This window comes from Dromiciops gliroides, chromosome 3 (assembly GCF_019393635.1).
Source record: "Dromiciops gliroides isolate mDroGli1 chromosome 3, mDroGli1.pri, whole genome shotgun sequence".
NCBI lineage: Eukaryota > Metazoa > Chordata > Mammalia > Microbiotheria > Microbiotheriidae > Dromiciops > Dromiciops gliroides.
Window position 1 is genome coordinate 337248134 of NC_057863.1, and position 27388 is coordinate 337275521.

The following is a 27388-nucleotide window of genomic DNA, read 5'->3' on the forward strand; positions in this document are numbered from 1 at the left end:
CTGAGACCTTGGGTTTTGCAGAAACTATGTGTGCTGATAAAGCCAAGTTTTGAAGGCTGGGATTTCAGGGAAACACGTGGTAGTCCAGGAGGTCTGTGAAAGGAAAGTGTCTGCAGATTATCATTGGGGAGATAGCAGAGAATCTCTGGTTCCTACAACTGGCCCTGTGGAGATGTTTATCTCTTGCCGCCCCCTCCTTGTGTACAGCAAGTGTTCTCCCTGAACCAAACACCCAGAAAAATAATGTCAAAACACACACACACACACACACACACACACACACACACACGCGCGCGCGCGCGCGCCCCACCCCACCCCCACATCCCAAAGCCAGAAAGGAATTTTCCAAAATAGGACCTTGACTCTTCCCTTAAAAAGACACCAAGAAAGACAACTCATTCCTCACTGCTGGTTTTTCTCTGCAGGGCACCCTATTGCTTGTCTTTGATACCCGAGAAAGGAGGTTTTAGAGCTCAGCTCTAGGCTTCTTAAGGCCAGTGTTCATAAGTTGATCCTCCTCCAAAGCACTGATAGCCCCTGATCACTGGCTAACAAAGTACTAGAATTCAGGTATTTGGTGTCAGTTTGTTTTGTGGATGAACTAAGTATCTGTCCTCATTTCAGGATAGTGTATACCAATGTAGAACAGTGAAAAGAGTGCTGATTTAGAGTTAAAGGACCTTTGCAACATGCTGTGTCACCTCGGAAAAGTCATTTCACTTGTCCGGGCCTCAGTTTCCCCATTTTGAAAATGAGGGTGTTAGACCTGTTAGAGCCCTGTTAGTTCTAAACCAGTGATCATGTGGCACTTCCATGTTGACCCTAGAGGTTATCCAGGCCAGGATTTAGATGGTAACATGGGTAGAAAATGTTGAACCTGGAGCTAGGAAGACCTTGAGTTCAAATCCTGCCTAAGATACTTACTGGCTGTGTGACCATGGGCTAGTCACTTAGAGACCATCTCTTCCAACTCCTTTATTTTGCAGATGAGGAAATTCACTCCCATAGAGATGTGGTGACTCACTGAGTCAGGATTTAAGACTAATCTGGTGATGTTTAAAACCCTACTGTGGCACCCTCGAGTGAGCAGGCCCCTTTGCCTTGTCAGAGAGAAGGAGGTGGGGAGGGAGCTGATGAAATCACTTTAAAGCATTTATATTTTCTCTTTAAATGTTGACAGGCAACTCTGACAAAAGTTGCAGTAATAGGGGCAGCTAGGTGGCACAGTGGATAGAGCACCGGCCCTGGAGTCAGGAGGACCTGAGTTCAAATCCGGCCTCAGACACTTAACACTCACTAGCTGTGTGACCTTGGGCAAGTCACTTAACCCCAATTGCCTCACTAAAAAAAAAAGTTGCAGTAATGCCAGAAAGGCAGGGTCAGCTGGGGCGTTCACCCATGGCAATGCCTACACTTAGGTGGGGGGCATAGAAACAAGTCCTCAGGTTCGATGTGTCCAAATCCTATTGGTCTTGTCTTTGAAACGTCTCTCATATCTGCCCCTCTCCCCTGCCTCCACCCTGGCCCCAGACTATTGAGGCAGCATCCAAACTGATGCCCCTGCCTCTCATCTCATCCCTTCTGGCCAAGTCCATCCTCCAACCACCCAGTGAACATTGCAGCAGAACTTATACAAAACCTGCACCAAGTCAAGTCCAGGCTCTTTGGCCTGCCATCCAAGGATGTCTACAATAGCTCTCCCCCTGCTTTGCTGTTCCCTTGAATCTCTGGTTTTTCTGTCTCTTGGGCCTTTCCTTAAACCATTCCTCTTGCCTGACATGCCCTGACTGCTCCTCTCTGCCTTTGGAACCCCATGCCCATCTTTCAAGGCTAGCTCAAGTGGCATCTCTATACAGCCTCTAGCGGACAATGCCCTGGCTCTGGTCAGAAGCTGGTAGTTACTACCACTAACTGGTCAGTTATGATTTGCATTGCTGTTACTGTTTAAGGTGATACATATATATATATATATATATATATAGAGAGAGAGAGAGAGAGAGAGATATATATATATATGTATGTGGGGGTGGGAGTATATGCATATATGTATACTTATATATGTAGATATAGATATGTAGAGAGATATAGATACACACAATAAAATATATGTACACATATATGTACATATGTGCATATATGCATACCTTAGATCTAATTATCCAGCCCTCACCTCTTTGCAAACCTCTCGACTGGCATATCCACCTCCCTGTTTGAAATCTCTAACTGTATTTCCCCACACACATCTTGAACATAGCATGGCCAAAAGTAATCTCCTTATCTTGCCTCCTAAGCCCTCTACCAAACTTCCTTATCATTCCCTATCGTCATTGGAAAAAACCCTCCTCTCAGTTACCCAGGCTAACACTTGTTTGTGCAGAGTTGTTTTTCACGCTGTCCCCATCATCCCATCACCTCCCACCAACCTACCCTCCCCCCCATTAGACTGTGAGCTGCTTGAGAGCAGGGACTATCTTTTGCCTTTCTTTGCATCCCTAGTGCTTAGCACAGTGCCTGACACACTGGGGGTATTTTATAAATGCTGACTGACGACTGACTGACAGGTAGATTGTAAATGCCTAGAAAGCAGTGACTACATGTTATGCTTCTTTTTCTAGTAACCTCCAGAAAGTCTTATACATAGTAAATATTTAATTCACTCCAATATAACTAATATTTATTAAGCATGTTCGAAGTGTTAGACACCCTGCTAGATGCTGGGGATACACAGCCCATAATGAAACGCTTTCTGCCCCTGAGAAGCTTCCATAAAACATATCAATAGAGATTGGACCTGGGATTTCATTGGTGGAAGGAACTCCTGGGTGAGAAAACTCCCTCCACCAGTGCAGATCACCACCTTCTCTGCAACTTATGGTTCTAGAGTTCTCTAGAACAAGAGAGGTTGACTTAACTGACCTAGAGTTATGCAGCCAGTACATGTCAGATGCTGAACTTGAAGGTGGGTCTTTCCTCGTTTTGAATTCAACTCTCAGCTACACCATTTTGCCTCTTGCAAATGAACACAGTGCAAGTGTACCCATGTGGCCAGAGGAAGTAGCCACAACAATCTTAAGTGATTAGAATTTTGGGAAAGCAGCATGGCATAGTGAATAGGGCCTACAGTCAGGAAGAACTGGATTCAGATCCCTGCTTTTGACATTTCCCTGATGCTGGGCACATCCCTTAACCTCTCTTCCCTTCCCTAATTGGTAAAATGAAGGGGCTGAACTCTCTGGCCACTAGGGTCCCCTTCGGGTCTAAATTTATGATCCTGTATAAATACATATAAGATATGAATAAAATCAATTTTATGCTTTCAGATTTACAAAGTGCTTTCCTCACAACAATTCTCTAAATTAGGTGAAACAATGGATAGTGTGGTGGTCCTGGAATCAGGAAGACCTGAGTTTCAAATATGGCCTCAACTGTTTAGTTAGTTGTATGACCCTGGGCAAGTCACTTAAGCCTGTTTGCCTCTGTTTTCTCATGTGTAAAATGAGCTGGAGAAGGAAATGGCAAACCACTCCACTATTTTTGCCAAGAAAACCCCAAATGGGGTCAGGAAGAATCATATATGATTGAAAAATGACTAAATGACAACAACAAAATATATAGTATAAGTAAAGCTATTAAGGCCTGTACTTGGAGGCATCTAGGTGGCACAGTAGATAAAGCACCGGCCCTGGATTCAGGAGGACCTGAATTCAAATCCAGCCTCAGACACTTGACACTTACTAGCTGTGTGACCCTGGGCAAGTCACTTAACCCTCATTGCCCTGCAAAACAAAAACAAAAGCAAAACAAGGTCTGTACTTGTGATTTAATTGGTATAGGAAACTTCCAGATGAGGAAATGACCTTCATCAATGCAGGTCAGCAATTTCTTTGCAACTTTTTCCAGAGTTGCTTATAGCCCTTAGAGCTTAAATAACATGCCTGGAGTCTTATAGGAAAGAGGGGTATGCTTTTTGGGGAAAAAGGTGCTATATTAAGAACCCAATATGGTGATAGTTTAAGGATATCCTAATGCTGGTCCATATGGTTAATAGGTTTTCCATAGGGTTATGAGGCAGTCCACTATCTTATGGGTCTTTGGAGAACAGAATGTGCGTGTGTTTCCAAGTTCTGTTGGAACAAACTCATTTACTTTATAATCCACTCTGAACTCTCTCTCTCTGTGGATTATCCATAACCAATATTTAATCTCAAAATGGCTTTGCTTTGTCTCCCAGCAGGGCTCTGGACCATGTCCATGCACTGTTGGTGTGAGCTCAAGCAACAAGACCTCATTTTAATATCAACTAAGACCTGGCATCCTTAGAAAGGAAGGTTGCCAAATCATATGATATAGGCCTAAGAAAACAGAAATGATTTAAGAGTTCTCTAGGATAACACTCCCTTCCATCAATACATCTAGTAGAGAGTTGAGTATAATAATTTACTTAGATCTAACATATAACTTAGTTGTTGCTAGGACTAGAGGTGGTTGGAGACCAACATATTATGGGATATTTGATACTCTGTAAGGCTCTTCCTTGAAAACAATAAGCCGTGGTGTTGTATTTTTGTTTTTGAAGGAGTTGGGGCAGAACGAGTGGGAAGGGACAAAGACGGAAATCATAGGATCATATACTTCTAGCCAGAAGGATCCTTGGATGCCATGTAGAGCAAGAGCCTCATTTTACCAATGAGGAAACTGAGGTCAAGAGAGGCTAAATGAGTTTCCCGCATTACAAGTGATTAAATGATTGATTTTCAGATCATTACAAGAGGCATTGGTGGAATTCAAACTCCAAATCCTTTGTTCTTTTCACTAGACCACAACAGACTGGTCCTATTTGTATCTTCTTAGAATGGGAGAGAGCAGCTGGGGTCTAAGCCCCAGGATGACCCCTGCTTGGTAACCAGGCAGCCTGAGAATGTGCTTGGTTTGCTCTAGGGATTGTAACTGGGTTTATTGACCCACTTGACCCTTGTTTGCATCTTTTGTCCCACTCTGTCTCCCTGCAGATGCTTACTCGGTCTCTTCCGGTGAAAATGGAGGCAAGTCAGAGTCTGTGGCCAATCTCCAACCTCAGTCTTCCTTAAACTCCATCCAGAGCTCTCCAGGCCCCAAACGTTCCACCAACACCCTCAAGAAATGGCTGACCAGTCCCGTGCGCAGGCTCAACAGCGGCAAAGCTGAGAGCAACATCAAAAAGCAAAAGAAAGTACGAGATGGTCGGAAGAGTTTCGATCTGGGATCCCCCAAGACTGGCGATGAAACCACCCCACAGGGCGACAGTGCTGATGAGGTATTTACCCTGTGGGTCCTACAGTGCTCTAATGGAAAGTGGAGGGAGGTTGTGATTTTGAGAAGCCTCTCAGTCAAGGCTTCACGACTCCTGTACTGTGTCTTTTCGTGGGTTTTAAGGTGCTTAGCAGTTCCAACACCCCCTTTATAACCTCTTTTGTGTTAAGGAAATCCAATTCCTTCAGCCTCTCTGAAGCCCATCAGTCATAATCATTATGCTCAGTATTCACCAAAACAGGGAATTGGGTATTGACTCATACCTGAAAGACTGGTCAAACAGACTTTCTAGGACAAAATTAACAGAGACGTTGAACTAGAAGGAAAAACCACCATTTAATCTGGTATCTTACTTCTCTTCTCATCTGGAATACATCTAAACAGCCCCCAATCATCTAGATTAAGACTGAAGCAACTGGTTATATTTATCATAGCATAGAGAATCCATAGTCACCTTTTTGGAGAGGAGAGGTGGGATAAATATAGCTAGAGCCTCAATCTTCAACCTGGTCCTGTGGTTTTGGTTTTAAAAGCTATCAAACCAAGGATACTGTGTGCATATAAGATTGTGAGCATTATGGTACAGTAGAAGGGCTAAGAGTTGTTGAGTCAGAAGACCTGATCTTGTGTGATATTGTGTAATATTGGGAAAGTCACCTAACTTCCCTAAGTCTCCATTTTCTCAGTGGTAAAACAAAGGGGGGAAGAGTGTGGTAGTAGGTGGTACTAGGTATTAGGTGGTCTTTATGGTAGAGAGAAGGATAGAACATTTATTAAGCATTTACTATGTTCTAGGCTCTGTGCTAAGCTCTAGATCCATGATACAATGATTCAGTGATTAATGGCGTTCTCTTGGTTGTAGAAGAGCAAGAAAGGTTGGGGCGAGGATGAGCCAGATGAAGAGTCCCACACACCACTTCCTCCTCCAATGAAAATCTTTGACAATGACCCCACGCAGGATGAAATGGTAGGTTCTCTTGACCACCTCCATGCATGATGGAGCAGGTCTTTGGTCTCCTTTGTGATGTTTGCTTGTAGCATTCTTTCCCCACCTTCATCCCCCTTCAAGTATAAACTGTGACCATTCTAGGTCCTGCCCATGATAGGTTCCAGGTTATACCTGTATTGGGTTATTGGCTTGGTTCTCTCTTGGCTAACCCAAGAATAGGGTACTGAGGATATCCCATTGTGTGGACTCTTCAGATAAGCCTCTGTCTATCATCTTTGTTAAGTAACCAAAGAACAGTGCTTCTGGATCTGTCAGCAACAACAACTAGAATGAAAATGGAGGTGTCAAACACCTGGCCCACATGTGGCCCACAACACTCTTCGGTGTGGCCCAAACCAGATTAAAAGATAGTTCCTATCTAATTTCACTGTGTTGATGTGTTAAAATATATATACTTTATATAAACACATATATTATATGAAAATGTATATAGGTATACACACACACACACACACACACACACACACAAGCATATGCTTTTCCTAGTCTATCTGCAGCCTGCAAGCCTTCTTATATATGGTTTGGTGGCCCTGTTTCTATTTGAATTTGACCTCAGTGCTCTAGAGGTTTAAACCCAAGGAAAGCCAGGTTGGGATGCTCATGGCTGTACAAGGCCTAGAGGCATCTATGTAGATTTCAGTCCATGATGGTCTGTTTCCTAGTCCAAACTCTAAATTTTCATTCCTAGAAGATTGGTCATCAGATGGGTTTTTTGTGTGTTTTTGTTGTTGTTGTTGTTGTTGTTTTAGCCATGGTGGTTCCCAAAGATTATCTGACTAAGGCCTAGGGGGTTTCCATCCATATTGGTGAGGTGGGATATCCACACCAAGGAGTGAGTAACTTATCTTTGAATGATTAAAGCAGACTCAAATTATAATAACTAAAAAAACCCTACTCAAGACAAATGCTATCACTCTATACCCAAGTCATGTTCTGGAAGCCTTTCTTGGGTGGGGAAGGAGACAGGGAAGGATAGAGAGGATAATTAATAGAAGGAACAGAATTTTAAAATACCTCAAAGGACTAAACTGCATTAAATGATGTAGTGCATTTTTAAAAATCCACAAGGCAAATAAAATAGTGATTATAGAATCAAATATTTAATTTCAAAATAAAATTATAATATCTACTTGTAATTATATTTCAAGTAGGTTTGCACAGGTAGGAGAAATCATAATGGATCATAGTAAAATTATTGTTATTTTTAAATTTTTGTATCAATTAATATACTTAATCCTTCTAGAGTTAAAGCAAGGTGCCATTAGGGCAGTGATGTTGGTTCAAATGGAAAATTGAAATATTTTAAAGAAGAATTTCCCCTCTTCCCAAAGATCTTCACTTTGCATAACTAATGGGCCCATTCAGGTGTCAAAGACTCAGTTATAGAAGATAGGTCAATATCTACCTTTGGGGCTCTTCTTAGAGTTGGTCACCTTGCATTGAGTGACAGGCATGTCCAATTACTGAGACTTGGAGTGGCTGGGAATCCAGATACTAACGCTTAGGCTGTAAGGTGACTTGGCTTGTTTTTCTCATTGCTAGGTTTCAGTAGTTTCATGTTGCTGTTGCCTCATTGATTTTTTTGTGTCTCAGTATCATAAGCAGGCTCCAAAGCCCTGATCTCTGGAAGAGAAGCATTGAGTCCTGGGGGGGCCCTGGAATGAGACATTTTGACTTCAGTTGTTTGTTTGTTTTTAACATTCATTTCATTGTTTCACTGTACATAATTTTGTTTGCTTGCTCCGCCATTGTTCTTGGTTCTCCTCAAACCCCAGGCAGCCTACCTTCACAACTGCTTGGTGGCTACCTGGCCTAATTGGGGTTATCATGCCTTGGGAAGACCAAAGCTCAATTCAGGCACTTACTGATCTTGACCTAATTCAAGTGAGGCCACCTTAGGCTCATTGACAAATGTCTCTTGGGTTCTCATGGCATTCCTATCCTTGCTTTGATTCTTTCTGCTTGTCATTTTAAGCCTACCCATGTCATTTTCCATTTCTCAAGATAGAAGTCCTCATCACTCTTGTTCTAAGCAGTGGGACCCATCTTCTAGGGAAAACACAAGTGTTTTTCTACTCAACACAGTTTCCTGGTTTTCCTCCTAAGGAATTACTTTCCCAAGGATTAAAGGGTTGAAGGGATAAAATGTGTGTGATAAAGACCAGACCAAGGAGGCTGGGTGATATTCCTTTTTTCCTCCTACCCTCAGTGAAAATATTGATCTTTTTGCTCTAGGCCTTGAACTCACACTAACTTGACTTGCCCTGTTCTGTCCTTTCCAAAGACTGGTCCTTGTAAAGTGTTCTGTAAACAGTGATAGATGGTATCAGCATTGATGTCCCATTATCTTCCACCCAGACATCTCTGCAATTAGCTACTGGTTTGCATAAGAGAACTAAAGTTCACTGGCCTAAACTCTCCCCTTCCAATTCCTGCCAACATGGCTTGTTTGGGAGGAAAGGATGTTTTGTTTCTAGGTAATATTTGACCAGGAACTAAAACTCTACCCTTCCCTTCAACCCCAATGAAAAAGTGTGTGCGTCTCCTCTCTAAGAAAGTAGCATGGGATCCAGGCCTCCACAGTTTTAGGGCCTACTGACATTTTTGGTTTCTATATTTCTTTTTTTTTTAAAAAATGATGGAAAGTTGAGTAGTTTTAGGTGGTGTGGCCTTCAGGATGGTTCCTAAATAAACTTGAAAACACACACACACACACACACACACACACACACACACACACAAGCACAAGGTTAGTTCTCTTTCTTCTCCTCAAAAATAAATAGAATTAAGAGGAAAAGCATATGTTCCCCCTCAGTGAGAGAAGGAGTCCCCAAGGAATAATGAGTTTCTCCAGACTACTGGCATAATAACCAGATACAGTGGATTTCTTTTGCATGTGTTTATTTTTTTAATTTTCAAGATATTTTATTGATCTCTCTTGTTTTTAAATCACCTTCGTTTCCAAATACACCCCTCCCTCCTCCCCCACAATCCTTCAAAACAAAGAATAAAATAAAGAAAATAAAGGCATTTCAGCAAAACCAGCCAACCCGTCAGCTCTGTCAGGTAGTATTTTTAATGTTTCATAATCTGTTTCACCACCTCAGCAAAAAAGATGAAGGGACATTTTCCTAAATCTTCTCTGAGACTAAACTTGGCTATAATTACCCAGCATTCAGTTTCACTTTTTTAAACATAGCAATGGCCTCGTGCTACCCTTCTCTGTAGTTGAAGAAAAAGGTGGTCATGAGCTTGGCACACACGCCAGTCAAACATTCCTCATGCCACCCTGATGAGTTGTCTCTACCTTCCTTTATTTCCCCAGTAGGCTTTGAGAGATGACTGGCATAGGTATAAGATGCACTGCTGTCAAAAGTCAGACCTTCTTCTCAAAACTCAAGCTTAATTATGAAGTGCCACCTTAGCCCCCTTCCCATTCCCTTCAGAACTGAATGCTCCGGAGATTTATTGGGGATGAGATAAAAGGGCCTAGTTTTGTGCTTTTGAAAATAAAAATAAGGAATGCAGATTCCCCCAAGTCTGACAGATAAACCAGCAGGGAACAAATGGAACCTGGGAGCTGGGAGAGCAGACCCCAGCTCTGCCAGATGATAATTGATTTCTGTTTGTGTAACATCCCTGCTCACTTTGGGATTGCGTTTGCACACAGAACACTTTGTAAGGTGCTTCTCTCCAGGAGAGCCCTGGGTGCTATTCGTGTTGCTGGAGACTGTTGCAGAGATGACCTCAGAATCCTCCTGGATTCCTCCCTTTTCCGCTGCCCCTCCCCCCTTCCCCTCCCACAGACCTAATCAGTCACCAAGTCTGGGTTGTTGGGGTTTTTTTCCCTTCTTACATTTTTTTCTCTTCAAATATCTCCTTTTCCCTCTCATTGCTGCTATCCCCCACCCCCACGAGTTCAGCCTCATGTCACCTCTCACCTAGACTACCGTAATCACTTCCAGTCTTGACTCTGCCTTCCCTTCCCATCTATTTGGAGCCCCACTACTAGATTCATTTTTCTAAAGAAGAAAAAGGCACAGCTTTCCCATCTTAGGAGAAAATATCTTTCTGAGGAGAAAATTTTACTGACTTGAATTGCACATGATGAGGTCCAAGCTTCTGAACATGGCATTCGAGGCTGTCCACAGTCTGATCTTAGCCTCCGTTTCGAAGCTCCTTTCCTGTTCTGCTCCTGAAGCTTGGACATTCATGAAGGTGGACATTCATTTCACTTTTCCAGAGATACCTCTTGTATTTTCTTATGTAAAGATATATAGGAATAGACACACAGCCACATCCTCCTTAAATCTAAATCTCCAGAGTTTATTGATGAGGGGCAACATGGCCTAATGGTTAGAGAGCTGGCCTTAGGATCAGGAGGACCTGGGTTTGTATCTTGGCTTAGTGACTTAAACTCTCAGAGTTCTAAGAAACACTGTAAAAGTATGTTTCAGAGCAGATGCTGCCCTGCATTGGTAGAGAGACTTTCCTCATCTGGGAGTTCCCCATACCACTTCACTCACACGTCCAATCCCTAACCTTATAGCCAAAGAGCCCACATTATTTGAGCTGTTTGGAAGAGTGGAAGATCCTGCAAGTGAAGTAAGTCTAGGCCACTCTGTGAGGTATCATGCCTTCCAGAGAAGACGCTAGTATGATCCACTTCATTTCTTTTCTGTTTGGGAGCCAAAAAGAACAGGGGGATTTTACCCATCCCCCTTTATGGAGGGATAGTGGGAAGAAAGAGAGAGAGGGGGAGGGAGACGGCATCCCACATGTGTTTGCTCCTGTTGAGAGATTCAGCCAGTCTCCAAATATAGTGTGGCTCAGGCCAGAGCTTAGGTCTAGCTCTAGGAAGAAACCTCAGTGGCCTTCCATCCCAACCCCTTTGGTTTACAGAGCAGAAAACTGAGGCCAAGGGTTATTAAGTGGTCTGTCAGATGTCACATAGGGAGTAAGTATCAAAAGTTGGATTTGAACCCAGGTCCTCTGACTTCAGGGTTAGCATCCCTTTCACTGCCCAGGTTGGTGACATCAAGGTGAGCGCATCCCCAGAATCCCAGGATGCTTGGGCAGTGGAGACAACAATGCTGTTGCTTTTTCCTCCCTTCAATCACTTGGCTCGATGCCCTCCAAAGGAATCCAGCCCCTAGTGACAGGCAGTGTGAACTGCCCTTTATTCCCAGGGTAACTCAAGAACCCACCTCCCTTGGCTCCTGGTGGAGCCACATGTGTGTGATTGACAGGAGGTTCCAGTCCTTGCTTTTACTGTTGCTGGTTGACTGAAGAAACCAAAGTCACACTCCCCTGACCTATGCATTGGGCAGTGACCTATCTCCATGCTGTGCTATGTGGTCTGTACGTGGCTTTCTGTAGCTTGCTCTTTTTCCCCCTGTCCCTTTCCCTTCCCAAGTGCAGTCCTGCTCCTTCCTTCCTAATTGCTCTTCCTTGTTTCTTGCTAATTTGCTTTTCCTTTGCCACCCACTGTCTTGCAGTCTTCCTCTTTGCTAGCAGCCCGGCAGGGCTCTGCTGATGTACCCACTGCTGCGGACCTTGTCAGTGCAATAGAAAAATTGGTCAAAAGTAAACTGGTAAGTGGGGGAGTCCTGGAAGCAGAGCTGAAGGGGGGTGTGTGTGTGTGTGTGTGTGTGTGTGTGTGTGTGTGTGTGTGTGTGTGTGTGTATGTATGTGTGTGTGTGTGTGTGTGTGTATGTATGTGTTCGTGTCTTCTTCTCCCTCTCTCCTTTCCCTTCTCCATCTCTCTCCTTCCCTCCCCCATGTAACCTAGGATGCCTTCCCCCTCTGTACCTCCCTACTCTTCCTTATTGTCATTCCCAGACCCCTCAAGCCCTTCAGCTCCAACAGTGATAGATTCTAGAGTCATTCTCTCCCTCTCTCTCTCCCTCTCCCTCTTTCTCTCTCTCCCTCTCCCTCTTTCTCTCTCTCCCTCTCCCTCTTTCTCTCTCTCCCTCTCCCTCCCTCTCCCTCTGCCTCCCTCTCCCTCTTTCCCTGTCTCTCTCTCTCTCTCTCTCTCTCTCTCTCTCTCTCTCTCTCTCTCTCTCTCCCTCCCTCCATCCCTCCTTCTCTCTCTCCCTCTCCCTCTCTCCCCCCTCCATCTCTCCATCCCTCCTTCTCTCTCTCTCTCTTCCCCTCTCTCTCCTCCTCCCCCTCCCTCGCCCCTCCACTCTCTGTACTGGGGGACAGAGCAGATTAATGGTGACAAATATCAGAGGGGACATAACTGCTGGCAAACTGGTTCTGCTGAAGCTGTGGCCTTTGAGAAGTCTCTCTGGATGGGCTTAGAGCCTGTGCTGATAAGGCCAAGGCTAAAGGTTTGATTGCTGCCAGGATGAGTTAACGTCACTTGATTCTGTTCTGGGACCACAGGCTGCCTCCCAGCCCTGATTGGGCCCCCTCACAAATATAGGCAGTTGGTTACAAAAAGGAACAGGCAAGTGTCTGTGGGGGTGGCTCAGTGGAGACACATCCCTGTTACCGGAAAAATAATTCCAGGCATGTGGCGCTGATGATTTGTCAGTAATGTCATTTCTATGTGCAAAGAACAGTGTGATGGGGGGAAGGGGACACTGGGGCTCATGGTATTTGGGATCTGCACTGGGATGGTGCTAAGGGCTTAGAGTGTTCACCAGAACACAATTCTAGCTCCATAAAGTGTTCTCTTCTCATTTTCCTCCAATCCTACTTTCCATTATATTGTAGATATATGTTAAAAAGATGACAAATGAGTATCACTGGGGCTGTCTCCTTCCTCTTCCTTCCCCACTCTTTCTAAGTCATGGGAGTCAGGTGCTGCCTAGCTCCAAAATAGAATGGTTTCCTTGAGAGACCCCATCACTAGAGGTCTCCAGACAAGTACTGGATGATCTTCTGCTGGGGATGACATAGAGAGGAATCATATTTTCATCAGAGTTGGAAAAGGTGAATTGTGAGGACTCTTGAAACTCTGAGGTTCATGATTTTTTTTTTCTTTTTGATCCTCATTGGGAAGGTCATCTGTGCTTCTGGTCTCTACACTCAGCAGTCCTACATAACCAGCCCCCATAGTGTGTGAGGAGATGGAGGGGTGGGGTGGGTTAGGGGGTGTTGAAGAAGAAAGGATAGAAGTGCCCCCATGGAAACCTCTTTCATTACTTTATTTTATTTTATTTTATTTTATTTTATTTTATTTTTTTGGTGAGGCAGTTAGGGTTAAGTGACTTGCCCAAGGTCACACAGCTAGTAAGTGTTAAGTGTCTGAGGCCAGATTTGAACTCAGGTACTCCTGACTCCAGGGCCGGTGCTCTATCCACTGGGCCACCTAGCTGCCCCTCTTTCATTACTTTAAACCAGTTGCTGAATGTCACTACAGTGACCCCTCCACCGATTCCACTGTGCAAACTTTCCCTGGAATCTTTGTACCATCCTCTTCAACACATCCTGAAGTTTCAAGTCATTTTAGCAGTTGAGGTTTCCCAGTAACTGGAGCCATAAATTCTTCTCCAAGGCTTTCCGTTTTCCTGCTGGTCTTCTGTTTCTATGCAGGAGCCGGGGACTCCCGCTGAGTACAGAATTAGTAGATTGTAAACTGCCTGAGGGAAGGGCTAGGTATTAAACTTCTTTGCTTCTCTGGGAGCCATTCAACAAATGTGACTTCTTGTTCAAAATCTGCTTGCCTATTTCGATTTCTAATGACATTTGTCCAGCTGAACATTTCTGGAGGGGATCAGTTACCCTTATTAAGAGATTGGCCATGGGCAGCTAGGTAGCGCAGTGGATAGAGCACCGGCCCTGGAGTCAGGAGTACCTGAGTTCAAATCTGGCCTCAGACACATAACACTTACTAGCTGTGTGACCCTGGGCAAGTCACTTAACCCCAATTGCCTCACTAAAAAAAAAAAAAAAGAGAGAGAGAGATTGGCATTTTTCAGTAATCCACTCTCAGCCAACTTCTAGGAAAGGAAGGAGTCTGGAGACCACATTTATAAGCAGAGTAGGCCCTGGCTAGTAGACAGGGACTCAAATGCAGCCATCTCCAAGTCTTCATTAAGTCGCTTCTTTATGCCCAGCAAAATGCTTTCTTCTTTGATTTTAAGGAGTTCTTCACCACATTGTGTATGGGAAATTGTATTCCCAGTGCTTGGCATGGTGCCTGGCATACAGCAAGTACTTTACAAATGCCTTTTTGTTCCGTTGTTCACTCATTCCTCTAATATTTGCTCTGGACCTTCAGTTGGAAGCATAGAGGAAAAGAGGACTCTGCTTGGAGTCAGGTGAGGCTGGGGTTCAAATTTCACCTTTGACATTTGCCAGATGGGTGAGCCTGGGTGTATCGTTTAACCTTTGCGGTTGTCTCCTCATCTGTAAAATGAGGATCTGGCTCATACAGGGTGTCCCAAAAGTTTCAATGCAGCTTTAAGTTTTAATGGTTGACAAACAGCATTTAAAGCTGTTCAAAGCTTTAAGCTGTTAAAGCTTATGACTTTTGGGACAGTTTATATATGTAGGACCTTAGGTGTGCTGCTTAGTTTAACAGCCAACTACCCTGGAAGAAAAAAGACTATATGCACAACACACTGTTAAGTTTCATCTGCATCATTAACATCTTCTCTACCACTTTCTTAAGTCTAGGCAAGCAACGAAGCAATAAATTTGCAGCATTTGCTGATTTCCAAGGTCTAAATTCTCATACCAAACATTTAACAATCGGCTCTTGTAAACAGTTATAAACTGGTGCTAGCACACCCTTGAATCAACTTCACAGGGTAGTTGTAAGACTTGAAGAGAAGAATATATGGAAAGCATTTTGCAAACCTTAAATTGCTTCATAAATGTCAGCTATGACTATTAACTATTTTGATGCATTGGAACCAGGAAGATATCTGTTCAAGTCCCACCTCTGAAACTTACTGGCTGTGTGACCCTGGGCAAGTCACTTCACCTCTCAGCATTCTAGACACCTTTCTTTTTTTTCTCTTTAATTGAATAGAATTTTATTTTCCAAAATATATGTAAAAACAAATTTTAACATCAATTTTTTAAAAATCTGTGTTCCAACTTCTCTTCCTCCTCCATTCCCACCCCCCACCCACTAGAACTCAAGCATTTCAAAATAAGTTATACATGAGTAGTCATGGAAAACATTGCCACATTAGCTAGGCTGTGAGAGAAAACAGTACAAAAAAAAAAAAAAAAAACCAAACCCAAAACTTCAGATTGAGGAATTGTCAAAGAGGAAAAAAATAATTTTAAAAATGTGTTTCCATCTGTTTTCAGATACTATCAATTCTTTTATAAGTCCTTCAGGGTTATATTGGATCATTGCCTTGCTGAAAATAACCACATGCTTCCCAGCAGATCATCTTATACTATTGCTGTTATTTTATATATAGAACATTTCACTCTGCTTCAATTCATGTAGGTCTTCCCAGGTTTTTCTGATAGTATACTGTTCATCATAACCTGAATAAAGTACCTTAAACTTGACAAAGAATTTTCTTCATATTAGCCCAGCAAAGTAGGTACCATACGTTTTGCCATTATAATCAATCATAACTATTTCCCTCCATCCTATTCCCTTCCCGTGATATTTACTCTATTTTCTATCTTCTTTTAATCTATTCCTCCTCAAAAGTGCTGTACTTCTGACTGTCCCCTCCCCTACTCTGCACTCCCTTTTTTTCACCCTTCCTTCCTTATCCTCTTCCCCTCCTACTTTCCTGTAGGGTTAAATAGATTACTCCTCCCAACTGGGTGTGAATGTCATTCCCTCCATGAGCCCACTCTGATGAGTTTAAGATCTTTGAGCTAATTCTGTGTTCCAAATTTTCTTCCTCCCTCTCTCCTCAACCCTCCCTATGAAATCAAGCAATTCCATATGTCATACTGGTGCAGTAATGCAGAACATCTTTACCTTCCTCAAAAGTGTTTTGCTTTTTACTGCTCTCTCCCCCAATCTGCCCTTCCCTCCTTCCCCTCTCCCCACCCTTATCTCCCTCCCCTCCCTCAGGGCAAAAATATATTACTATATGTACTTGAGTATGTATGTTGGTCCTTCTCTGAGCCAATTCTGATGATATTGAGGTTCACTCACTCCCCAACTCCTTCCCCCTCTTCCCCTCCCCTCCATAAGCTTTTTTCTTGTTTCCTTCATGTGAACTACCTCTCCCCAGACCATCTTTCCCCTTCCCCCTCTCCCAGTCTATTTCTCCTACAACTCAACCCTATTTTAAAGATGTCATCATGGGTTAGTTAGGTGGCACAGTGGACAATACACCAGCCCTGGACCCAGGAGGCCCCAAGCCCAAATCTGGCCACAGACATAAGACACCCCACCCTGTCTGCCCCACAAAGAACAAAACATAAATGCTTTACAGATATCATCCTTTCATATTCAGTTCAGACCTGTGTCTCTGTGAATTTTTTACTGAGATAGTTCTTATGAGTTCGAAGTATTATCTTCCCATGTAGGAATATAAATAGTTTGATCTTTTAATATCCCTCATGAAGTCTTTTTCCTGTTTACCTTTTTATGCTTCTCCAGGATCTTGTATTTGAAAGTCAAATTTTCTATTCAGTTCAGGTCTTTTCATAACAAATGCCTGAAAGTTCTCTTTCTCATTGAAAATCCATTTTTTCCTCTGAAAGATGATGCTTAGTTTTGCTGGGCACATGATTTTTGGCTGTAGTCCCAGTTCCTTTGCCCTCTGGAATATCATATTCCATGCCCTCTGTCTAGACACCTTTCTAAGACTCATTTGCAGAGAAGGGGCTGAGCTATGTTGAGAGATTTTCCTCATTGGAGACTTCCCATTATTTATGAAATCACAGGCCCTGTCCCTATCCTGTTATTGTTACTATTAGGTATGCTTTCTAAGGAAGAAAGCCTTTCTTTCTTGCTCTTTTCTTCTCTCCCCTTTCTTCTTCTAACCAAATATCCCCACATTTCACCCACCATGAAGAAGCAGAGTCTAGGAAAGCAACAACTGCTGCCGACCCACCCAAAACTAAAGGCCTTCCCAGGACTTCCTACCTCCTGTCACCTTTCATCAGTTCTCCAGCTTACAGGCTGGGATCCTGTGCACCTCAAAAAAGAAGCAGGGAATACATATGCCATCTCTGGCAAGGGGCTTGACTTGGCCTGGCCGGGTTTCCCTCTGCCTCTCTTGGCTTTCCTCAATGGTTAGCTTGGCTCAAAGAACAATGTCAGATACTGGGTCTAAACCTTTTTTTTTTTTTTTTGTGAGACAATTGGGGTTAAGTGACTTGCCCAGGGTCACACAGCTAGTAAGTGTGTAAAGTGTCTGAGGCTGGATTTGAACTCAGGTCCTCCTGAATCCAGGGCCGGTGCTCTATCCACTGTGCCACCTAGCTGCTCCTTTGTATCAGGGTTCTTCCCCCCCCCCCACCCCAGGACTATGAGGGTTAAGTGACTTGCCCGAGGTCACACAGCTAGTAAGTGTCAAGTGTCTGAGGCCGGATTTGAACTGAGGTCTTTCTGAATCCAGAGCCTGTGCTTTATCCACTGTGCCACCTAGCTGCCCCTCTGAAACCTTTTTTATATGACACCCCCCCCCCCATTGTGGCAGGAGAGCTCTGTGGTAGATCAAACTTGGTTGGACTCCTGGCCTCACCTCTGGATGATTTCTTAGGGAGACAGAGGCTTGGGCCAACCTTTGGGCTTCAGAAACTATCTGATGGTTAATATCAGCCGCTAACTCGTCTATCATGAGATGATGGCTCTAGAGATGGAAAGGACCTTAAAGGTCATTGTGTCCAACCATCTCAATTAATAGATAAGGGAGGCTAAGAGAAGGTGAATTGTCCAGGAGGATTCAAACTTCATATTCACCTAATTCTAGGCAGAATCCTTTTTCTAATATGCCTTGCTGCCAACAGAAAGGTCAGAACCAATACTGGGGGAATGAATGGATGAACGAATGAATGAATTAACAAATGAACACAAAGAGCCCTTTCTTTTCTTTCTTTTCTTTCTTTTCTTTCTTTTTTTTGCAGGGCAATGAGGGTTAAGTGGGTCACACAGCTAGTAAGTGTCAGGTGTCTGAGTCTGGATTTGAACTCAGATCCTCCTGAATCCAAGGCCAGTGCTCTATACACTGTGCCACCTAGCTGCCCCCCAAAGTATTTTCCCTGCCAACATGCTTATAGACTTTGCCACCCCTACAGCCCCTTCCTTCTGTTGGTGAGTTCACCTCCATTTTGAAGAAGGGTCCAGGCCAGCCATCTTTATTCTCTGGATTTCCCCAATATGCCTCCTATGCAGGTACCCCACCCTTTTCTCTTTTCAACTCACTTTTATGTGTGGACTTTACTCACTGGAATGGATGCCATTTGATCTTGTTTTGTTTATATTCATAGCCCCAGAACTTAGCATAATGCCTGACACATAGGAAGCATTTAAATGGCTATTGGCCTGACTATGTGACTTAACCTGAGGTTGGATTTGAACTCGGGTCTTCCTGACTCCTGGTCCAGGACCCATATGTGCTATGCCACCTAGCAGGCTGTTGGACCTCTCTTTGGGAACCAAGGAAGGCTCTCTTAAGGGTGCTTCACTTTAAAAATCTTCCCTTGAAGGATCTACCTCGCCTGTTTCCCAGAGTCCCTGGTCACAGAGATCAGGCCTGTTTGGGAGATCTCTCCCACATGCTTGCTCCTTTCTCAGTGTTTGGGTTTGCTAACATGAAAGGAGCCTTCCCAACAGCAGACCCATCTGGAGGGTGAGAAACCAGTACCCTTTCTTCCATTTTCCCATCCAGTTTCCTCTTTGCATCCCTGTACTGCTGATGAGGACACTCTATGGCTTCCCCCTGTGGATTCTGAACTCCTTGAGAATTGTAGACATTGCCTTTTGTTTCTCTTTCTCTCTGAACAGTGCTTGTCACAAGATGCTAAATATATACATGGGTGATTGAGAGGGAGGATCATGGGATCTCAGACTTAAAAAGCATCTCAGAGACCATGGAGTCCACCCCACTCCTTTCATTTTAAAGATAAACTGAGGCTTAGGGGAGGGAGATGATCTGCCCAAGGTCACACAGGAGAGGAGACACAGTGTCGGAAGAGGGAGAATATAAAGCAGAAAGAACCTTCAACTGAGAGCAAGCTCCGCCACTTCCCTTTGTGACTTTGGCACTCGTCCGCCCTAGTCCTTAGTTTCCAGTTCTGTAAAATGAAAGGTTTGACCCAGATAGCCTCTCACTCTTTTCTGCCTTTAGCATTCTGTGACTCCGGAATGCCTCAGGAAGCTATATAATGCACTCTTTGTTCTCTCCGAGGTCGTGAGAGTAGCAAGAGGCAGTGTTTTTACACGGCTCACTTAATGGGAAATCACACCATGTTCCCCTGTGAGTTTCTGCACTGTTCAGGGCAGTACACAGGCTGAATCCCAGTTCCCATGGAAATCCCACGTCCCTCTCGGTTTTCTTCTTCTTTTGGTCTGGAACCTCAGGAGTTCCCCTTCCTCACCACCATCTCTTCTCTGACATGGACACTGAACCACTGGAGAGAAAACTGGACTGTGGCAAGGAAACCACATCCTAGATTTGACTCTTGTTTCTGCAAGTGACACATCAGTGTCTCTGAATCATCTGATGGTCAAAGTATAGACCTGAGCCGGCCTCAGGACTATCCCATGTGCTCAGGTCTACTGTAGTTCCCTCGCCCCAAGCTTGGGGGTACACAGATGGAGTGGATAGTCTACCCAGAGGATTTCGGTTAAGATTCCAAATCCAAAACCAACATTTTTTTAATTAAAAAAAATTCCAAATTCAACACTTTAATACTGGTGTAGCCTGGGAAAAACCACTGATCCATATCAGCGGGCCACTGTGGAGCTCTGTTTCCTCATTTGTATAATAAGGTGGTTGGAGCAGAGGTCCAACTAAAGTCTCTTCCAGACCTAGGTCTTGCTTGTCCATCCTTCTTTCATCCAACTCCTTTTCTAAATTACTCTCCATTCCGCATTCTCATCCTGCCCATCCCCATCTCTGCATTTCCATTCACTCTATCCCCAGGGCCTGGAATGCTTCTACCCTCATAATCTCTCTCTTTTTTTTTTCTTTTTAGTGAGGCAATTGGGGTTAAGTGACTTGCCCAGGGTCACACAGCTAGTAAGTGTCAAGTGTCTGAGGCCGGATTTGAACTCAGGTACTCCTGACTCCAGGGCCGGTGCTCTATCCACTGCGCCACCTAGCTGCCCCTCCTCATAGTCTCTTAAAGTCCTGCCCTGACTTCAAGGCCTATCCTAAGAGCTACCTCCTTGATGAAGTTCTCCCAGACCCATTCAGTCAAAGATTTCTCCATCCTCAAATTTCTCATAGCACTTTGCTTGGAACTCTCTTTTGAATGTGTCTCGTTCTCCCTCTGTACATGCCTTCCCCACCCCTCCTTTTTGGGAGGCAATCAGGGCTAAAATCAGGCCCAAGATCACAGAGCTGGTAAATATTTGAAGCTTGATTTGAACTCAGGGTCCTCCTGACTCTGGGGCCAGTACTCTATCCACTGTGCCACCTAGCTGCCCCTTCCCCAAGATCATTAAATTATAAGTGCCTTGAATATGTCCTATGCTTTATCTGTCTTTGTATCTTCCATAGTTCCTAGTATAGACCCTTACACATAGTAGGTGCTCAATAAATGTGTTTGCATTGCATTGAATTGTTTTGGCGAAAGTGATCTAGTTTTCTCTTATTCTTCTGGTCCTCTGCCTTTGAAAAGGTTTCCCTTCCCAAAGACAGCCTGACAGACAGGGGAAAACAGAATTAGGTGTGCCTGGTTACACATGTAATCTTTCTTCTTTGTGTCACCATGAATTGGCTCATTAAGTAGCTAGCAAAGTTGTGTCAAATGATGTGTGTCAGGAAAATACCCAGGGAAGAAGGGGATACAGCACTAGCAGCTGAACCTCAAGATCACATAGTTTCCTATTCATTTTACAGAGGAGGTTACCGAGGCAGAAAAACATTAGCCAACTTGTCCAAGGTTGCCCAAATAGTAAAGAGTGGATCTGGGATCTGAATATACAGCTCAGGATCCCAATCTCCAATGGCACAACACCCTACATCAGTGTGGGATGTGGTCCTTGCTCCTCTTACCATTTCTTAGGTACTTAGATTCTGCTAGGATTTCCTGATCTCAAGATAAACAAAATCTCTCCCCAGCCTTTCTCCCCCTTCTTTTGGGTCCAGACCTGTGATTTCATTAGTGTAGGGAAGTCCCATCATGGAAATTCCTTCCACTAGCGCAGGTCAAGAACTCCTCTGTAACTTTTAGCCTTGGCTGCCTGGAGGAATTGAGAGATTGAGTGACTAGCCCTTATCCCCATAGCTAGATGGGGCAGGGCTTAAACCCAGGGCCTTCTGGCTCTAATAGCAGCCCTTTATTCACTAGGTCATACTACCTCTCTTCCCCTTAATATGCCCAGTTCACCTTAATTTGCCCAGTAGTAGCAATTCATATGTATGTGAGCTGTTTTTAACTTTTACCAAGAAATTTTTTCACAAATAGGGAAGTAGTACAAGTGCTCTCTCCATTTTACAGATGAAGCAACTGAGACTCGGTCAAGATTAATTGATTTGCCCAGGGACAGTAAAGCATCAGAACCAAGATTCAGCACCAGGTCTTTGTTCTCCAGATCCAGGGTCCTTTCCACTATATCATAATGCCTGCCCTCTCAAGGGTTTGTTGTTTTGTTTTTAAGAATCTATTTCATTTTGACACAACAGTTCTCAACCCACATCCATAAAACACCACAATCCCTATAAATAGTTAAATGAAATTACCTAATAGTATGAGTGACACTTTTCTGGTACATGTCACTTTCCACTTTGGTACTTCACCCAGTGTGAATAGAAAGGAAGGATGTGTGTTTTAACGTTGATAGTATGGTCCTTCCCCATGTAGGCTCTTGAATTTGACTCTTGAGTCTTATTGCCATTTAATGATGTCTTTAGTTATATCATTGTAGTCATCGTGTGTGTGTTTGACTCTGCTTCCTTCATACAAGTCTTTCAGTATTTCTCTGCATCCTGCATATTCATCACGCTTATTGTATATTTTTCCACTGCATTCATATAATAGAGTTTAATCATTTCTCATTAATTGGACAAGTCCCCCCACCCCTGCCAGCTTTTCAGTATCACAATGTTGCTTATAAATATTTTTGTTTGGAAGAGTCATTTCTTGTCATGAATCTCCTTGAGGGTCAAACCCAGCAGAAGGATCTTTGGGTTAAATGAGAGGAAACATTTAGCAACCTTTCTTGCATAATTCCAACATTATTTCTTGAACAGTTGGATCAATTCACAGCTTCACTAGCAGTGAATTAGGATGCTTCCCTTCCCACCCACCAATGCTGAATTTTCCAATCTTTTATCTTTACCATTTTGATTGGTGTGAGATATATGATAACTCGAGTTGTTTTAATTTGTATTTCTCTACTTAATAATGATTTTGAAAAGGTTTTCAGATAGTTGTTGATAGTTTACGTTTCTTCTTTTGAAAATTTCTTGGTCTAAAAAAAATAAAATTGCTTGGTCTTTGTCTGTTGGGGGTAGGGTCTTAATATCAAAGATGTATGGAAATACCTTATAGATTTTTGGATGTCAGACTTTTTATCATAGATATTTAATGCAAGAACTTTTCCCCATTTGTATAATTTCATTCTAATTCTAGCTATATTGATTTTATCTATGAAAAAAGCTTTTTAACTTTATGTAATCAAGTGTCTACTTTGTCTTTTATAAAGGATAAAAGCTTTCAAAACTGTTTTGTGCTTTTAAAAATATTGCTCCTCAGTAACCCTCCTTTGTAATAACTGGGCGCTATTAAGCAAAGCAAACTGATACGTGGGCCATGTCTGACAACTTATTCTTCATTACATGTCCATCATGTAAAGGCAAAGAAAGCTTACTTTTTATATTTTTATAAACAAAAGAAACTAGATCATAAAAAAGGAGGGGAGATAGAACACAAATCTAATCCTAAAATAATTTTAATCTAGCCAGATACTTACAAACACAACTTTTATTCTGAGCCTTCTTTTCTTAGTCTGAATCTTCTCCAAGAGCCCTAGTTGAAGATAATACATCTATGCCTGGACCCCAAAAGATGCTTGCCTAGAGCTCAGGCTGATAGTGTTCTAAGGCTGCGCTAACCTGATGGGCACCGTATGGTCTCTTTCCAAGAAGTCTTTTTCTCTGTGGAAATTTGACTGATTTCCATGTCCTGTCAACATTTTGATTTTTCTTCAGGCAGGCCCTCCCCTTAGGGGGAAAGTTAGGTTTCTTCTTATTTCATCCTAAGTAACTATTGCCTAGGCCTGGCCTCAGCTTCTTATCCTGGCCCTTGACCCTTTCCCAGCATGACTCTCCCTTCCAGTACTCAGGGCTTTTCTATTCTGTTTCCAAAATTGATGCCTCCCACTGTCCTTTAATACCTACCAAGTTCTAGTTTTTGTCCTGAGGGCTCTTTTCATACTGGGCTTATTAGCAGAGCCGGAAATAACAGACACTCTCTGAACCCAATAAACATTTCATAGTTTTTCTTGACCTAGATTATTGATTCTGTGCAGGTTGTCCTGATGACTCATGGTCAGCCTTAGGAATGAAAGTAGTCTGTTAGAATCTCATCCTAAAGTTTTATAGTACAACAAATACTTTTAACAGATAGTTTTAAAAAATATAGGCAATATCCACCCACAGTAATATCTCTGTGGTACCATAACCTGGGTCATTTAACTTGGAGAAAGATCACAGTCAGGGCAAAAGAATGTGAACAATGCATCTGAGATAGCCTTAGGATTATACCAGTATTATGATCTAGATCTAGAAGGAAACTTAATCTAAGACCCTAATTTTACAAATGAAGAAACTAAATTCTAAAGAAGTTCAGTGACTTATCCAAGATCATGCAGAATAGCAAAGATCCATATGTCACGTGAAAACAGAATTGGAGAATGTTTGAGCTGAAAGATACCTCAAATCACCTGAGGCAACCCTCTATGGAAGGAAGGAAGGAAGGAAGGAAGGAAGGAAGGAAGGAAGGAAGGAAGGAAGGAAGGAAGGAAGGAAGGAAGGAAGGAAGGAACAAAAGGAACAAAAGAAGGATGGATGGAAGAAATGATGGAAGGAAAGAAAGGAAGGCCAAAGGGAAGAAGGTAGGAAGAAAGAAAGGAGGGAAGGGAAGAAGGGGGGAGGAAGGAAGGAAGGGAAGGAGGGAGTAAAGAAGGAAGGGAAATGGGGCAGCTAGGTGGTGCAGTGCATAAAGCACAGGCCCTGGATTCAGGAAGACCTGAGTTCAAATCCAGCCTCAGACACTTGACAGTTACTAGCTGTGTGACCCTGGGCAAGTCACTTAACCCCTATTGCCCTGCCCCCCCCCCAAGAAAAAAGAAGGGATGAGAGTGGGGGAAGGGAGGAGGGAGGGAAGAAGAATTTATTAAGTGCTTACTGTGTACAAAGCACTGTGCCAAACTCTAGGAATACAGCTAGAAAAGTAAGACAGCCCCTGCTCTCAGGGAGCTTATATTCTAATGGGGGAAATGACACACGGGAAAGGTTTCAGCTACAAGTCAGATAGAAAGATGTCATGGTCCTTAGGGTGAAGCATCAAAGTAGGTGGTGATGCCTCTTCTCTAATATCTCCGCTGGGGGAAAAATCCTATCAGTTGTTGATACTGGATCCTTTGACCATGCCCAGGACTTTGGTGGAAAGAACTTCCTTTCCTGGGTCTTCAGTACCTGGGATATTGTCCCTGTGGTTGCCTTTTGTTGCACTGCATATCTACAGGAATTGCTTCCCAGGATGAAGGCTGGAAGCATTGCTATTCTCAAAGCTGTTGGATTCTGGGTCCTGGACTATATTCATGGGGCCTGAGAGCAATTGGTGGTCAAGGTGCTGGCAGTGGTTTGGCTTCCCAAGTCTCCCTCAGGGTGTTGCCTCAGCTAGGTTGGCTTGCCTGCCCCATGGGTGGCAGTAGGTGGGTATGGCTGGCTCCTTCTCCACTAGATTTGCTTCCCTAGATAATCCGATGGTTAGGCTAGGACAGGGGTCTGGTGCTCCCAAGCCTTTTATGCATATGAGCACACCCGTTGGTGGCAGATGGATAGCAATTGTTGCTAGTGATCATAAGGAAGATAAGTCCCTTCTCCACAATGATTTTCCCCCTCAGTGGTGGCTATGGGGGTTGGGCTGGAAGTAGAGCTGGTGGCACTGGGGACATTGACTTTCTCACAGTTTTTGGTCTAAGTATCCTGGGATAGCTACATTAGAGTTTGAGGGGAGATGATGGCAAGATGAAGGTGGTGATGCTTTGATATGCCTGGCACATGCTCCCTCCTGTCTCTCAGTGTCACTCAGAAATAAGGCTACTGAGGCCAAGAGTGACCCAAAGTGGTGTGACCAGGCTATCCCAGAATCTCAGAGCTGGGAGGGACCTCAAAGGTCACCCAGTCCATCCCCTCCAGCATCCAGCTCCAACAAGAACTGAGATATTATCTGTACTTAATAAATGCTCAATGAAGACATAAATGATGGGTCAAATGAAGGTTCCTTAAAGAAAAAGGAAACCCAGGTATGTTTATAAACAGTATGGAAGAAATCTGACAATAGAGAAAGAAGAAAAAGAGAGGGAATGATTGATGGAGCAAACTCCCAAAGGAGACAGGAGAGAACAGACGAGGTAATTTTGGTGGGAGATGGACTACCTTATATTCTGAGACTGGAACAAAAGTAGATGACAAGAGAAAATATAAAGAGGTTTTGAGGTTTATGGAGTAAGGGAGAAAAAGGGAACTTAAGGAAGAAAAGAAGAGAGAACAGCTACTGTTGGGAGTGTAAAAACCTATCAGAAATGAATAAAAGGATTTCCAAATAGTTGTAGGGGCCTAAAACTACATTTCCTAGCTTAGTTTGTAAATTTATAAAGTCTTCCAATAGCATGGTAGCTAAGGAGAAAAAAAACAGACAAGGCAGATGTTGGGGGTGACCAAGTATTAGGGAATATGTCATTCTATCAAGTTAAAACCCGCTTCCCTGCGACTTTCAACTATTGGTCTAAGCTCTGCTCTTTGGGTCAGGAAGAACAAATCTAATCCTTCGACATGTTGTATCCAACTCTTCATAACTCCATTTGGAGTTTTCTTGGCAGAGATACTGGCATAGTTTGCCATTTCCTTCTCCACTTCATTTGACAGATGAGGAAACTGAGGCAATTAGGGTTAAGTGACTTGCCCAGGGCCACATTGCTAGTAAGTGTCAAAGTTCAAATTTGAACTCAGGTCTTCCTGACTCCAAGCTTGGTGCTTTATCCACTGCACCACCCAGCTGCCCCATCTTCCACATGCCAGTCCTTTTTTTTTTTTCTTTCTTTCTTTTTTTTTTTTTTTAGTGAGGCAATTGGGGTTAAGTGACTTGCCCAGGGTCACACAGCTAGTAAGTGTTAAGTGTCTGAGGCTGGACTTGAACTCAGGTACTCCTGACTCCAGGGCCGGTGCTCTATCCACTGCGCCACCTAGCTGCCCCACATGCCAGTCCTTTTAATAGTTAAAGGCAACAGTCACCTCCCTACTCCCTACTGCTATGAACAGCATAATTTGGGCTAGATCCTGTGGCTCCTATTTCCCAAGCCTGTATTCTTTCTTTCTACCATCTCATGCTTCCTCTCTCAGGAAGCAGTAAAATCACAAAGATAAAAATGTCATTTGCCTGGAGGTTTCTAACTCTAGTGTTTTCATTGCATATAGGAATGCTGCCTTAACATAGGCGCAACATGCCTGGGAACTCTTTGACTCTGTGGCAACTACCCAGAAAATTCTACACTTGTAAAGAGTTGGATATTATAGCAGGAAAGCAAACTATTCTTTTTCTCCCTCATGAAGCAGTTCTTAAGAGTTGATAATGTGTTTTTATTTGGTGCCTTGTTCAAGGTTTGGAGGAGGAAAGGGAAAGCAAAACTGCTCATGGCATAGATTAAGGGAGGCTCAATTTGAATCCCATCTACATCTTGATCCTCTGGTTTCAGACAAAATAGAGACCCTGGTTGACTTTTTTGTTTTTTCTTTTCCAGGACAA

At 43.4% G+C, this 27388-nt stretch overlaps 1 protein-coding gene across 13 annotated transcripts in view; it reads left to right on the plus strand.

The window, feature by feature from the left end:
• The window catches only part of KALRN (kalirin RhoGEF kinase), a 991119-nt gene that overhangs the window by 855184 nt on the left and 108547 nt on the right, over positions 1-27388 (plus strand). For 7 of the 13 annotated variants that reach the window (XM_043992601.1, XM_043992603.1, XM_043992604.1 and 4 more), the window contains 3 exons: positions 5010-5293; positions 6152-6256; positions 11797-11892. In XM_043992601.1, coding sequence (XP_043848536.1) covers positions 5010-5293; positions 6152-6256; positions 11797-11892 — 485 coding nt within the window. The remainder of the gene's footprint in view (positions 1-5009; positions 5294-6151; positions 6257-11796; positions 11893-27388) is intronic. The other 6 variants (XM_043992602.1, XM_043992612.1, XM_043992606.1 and 3 more) reach the window with 3 other exon arrangements.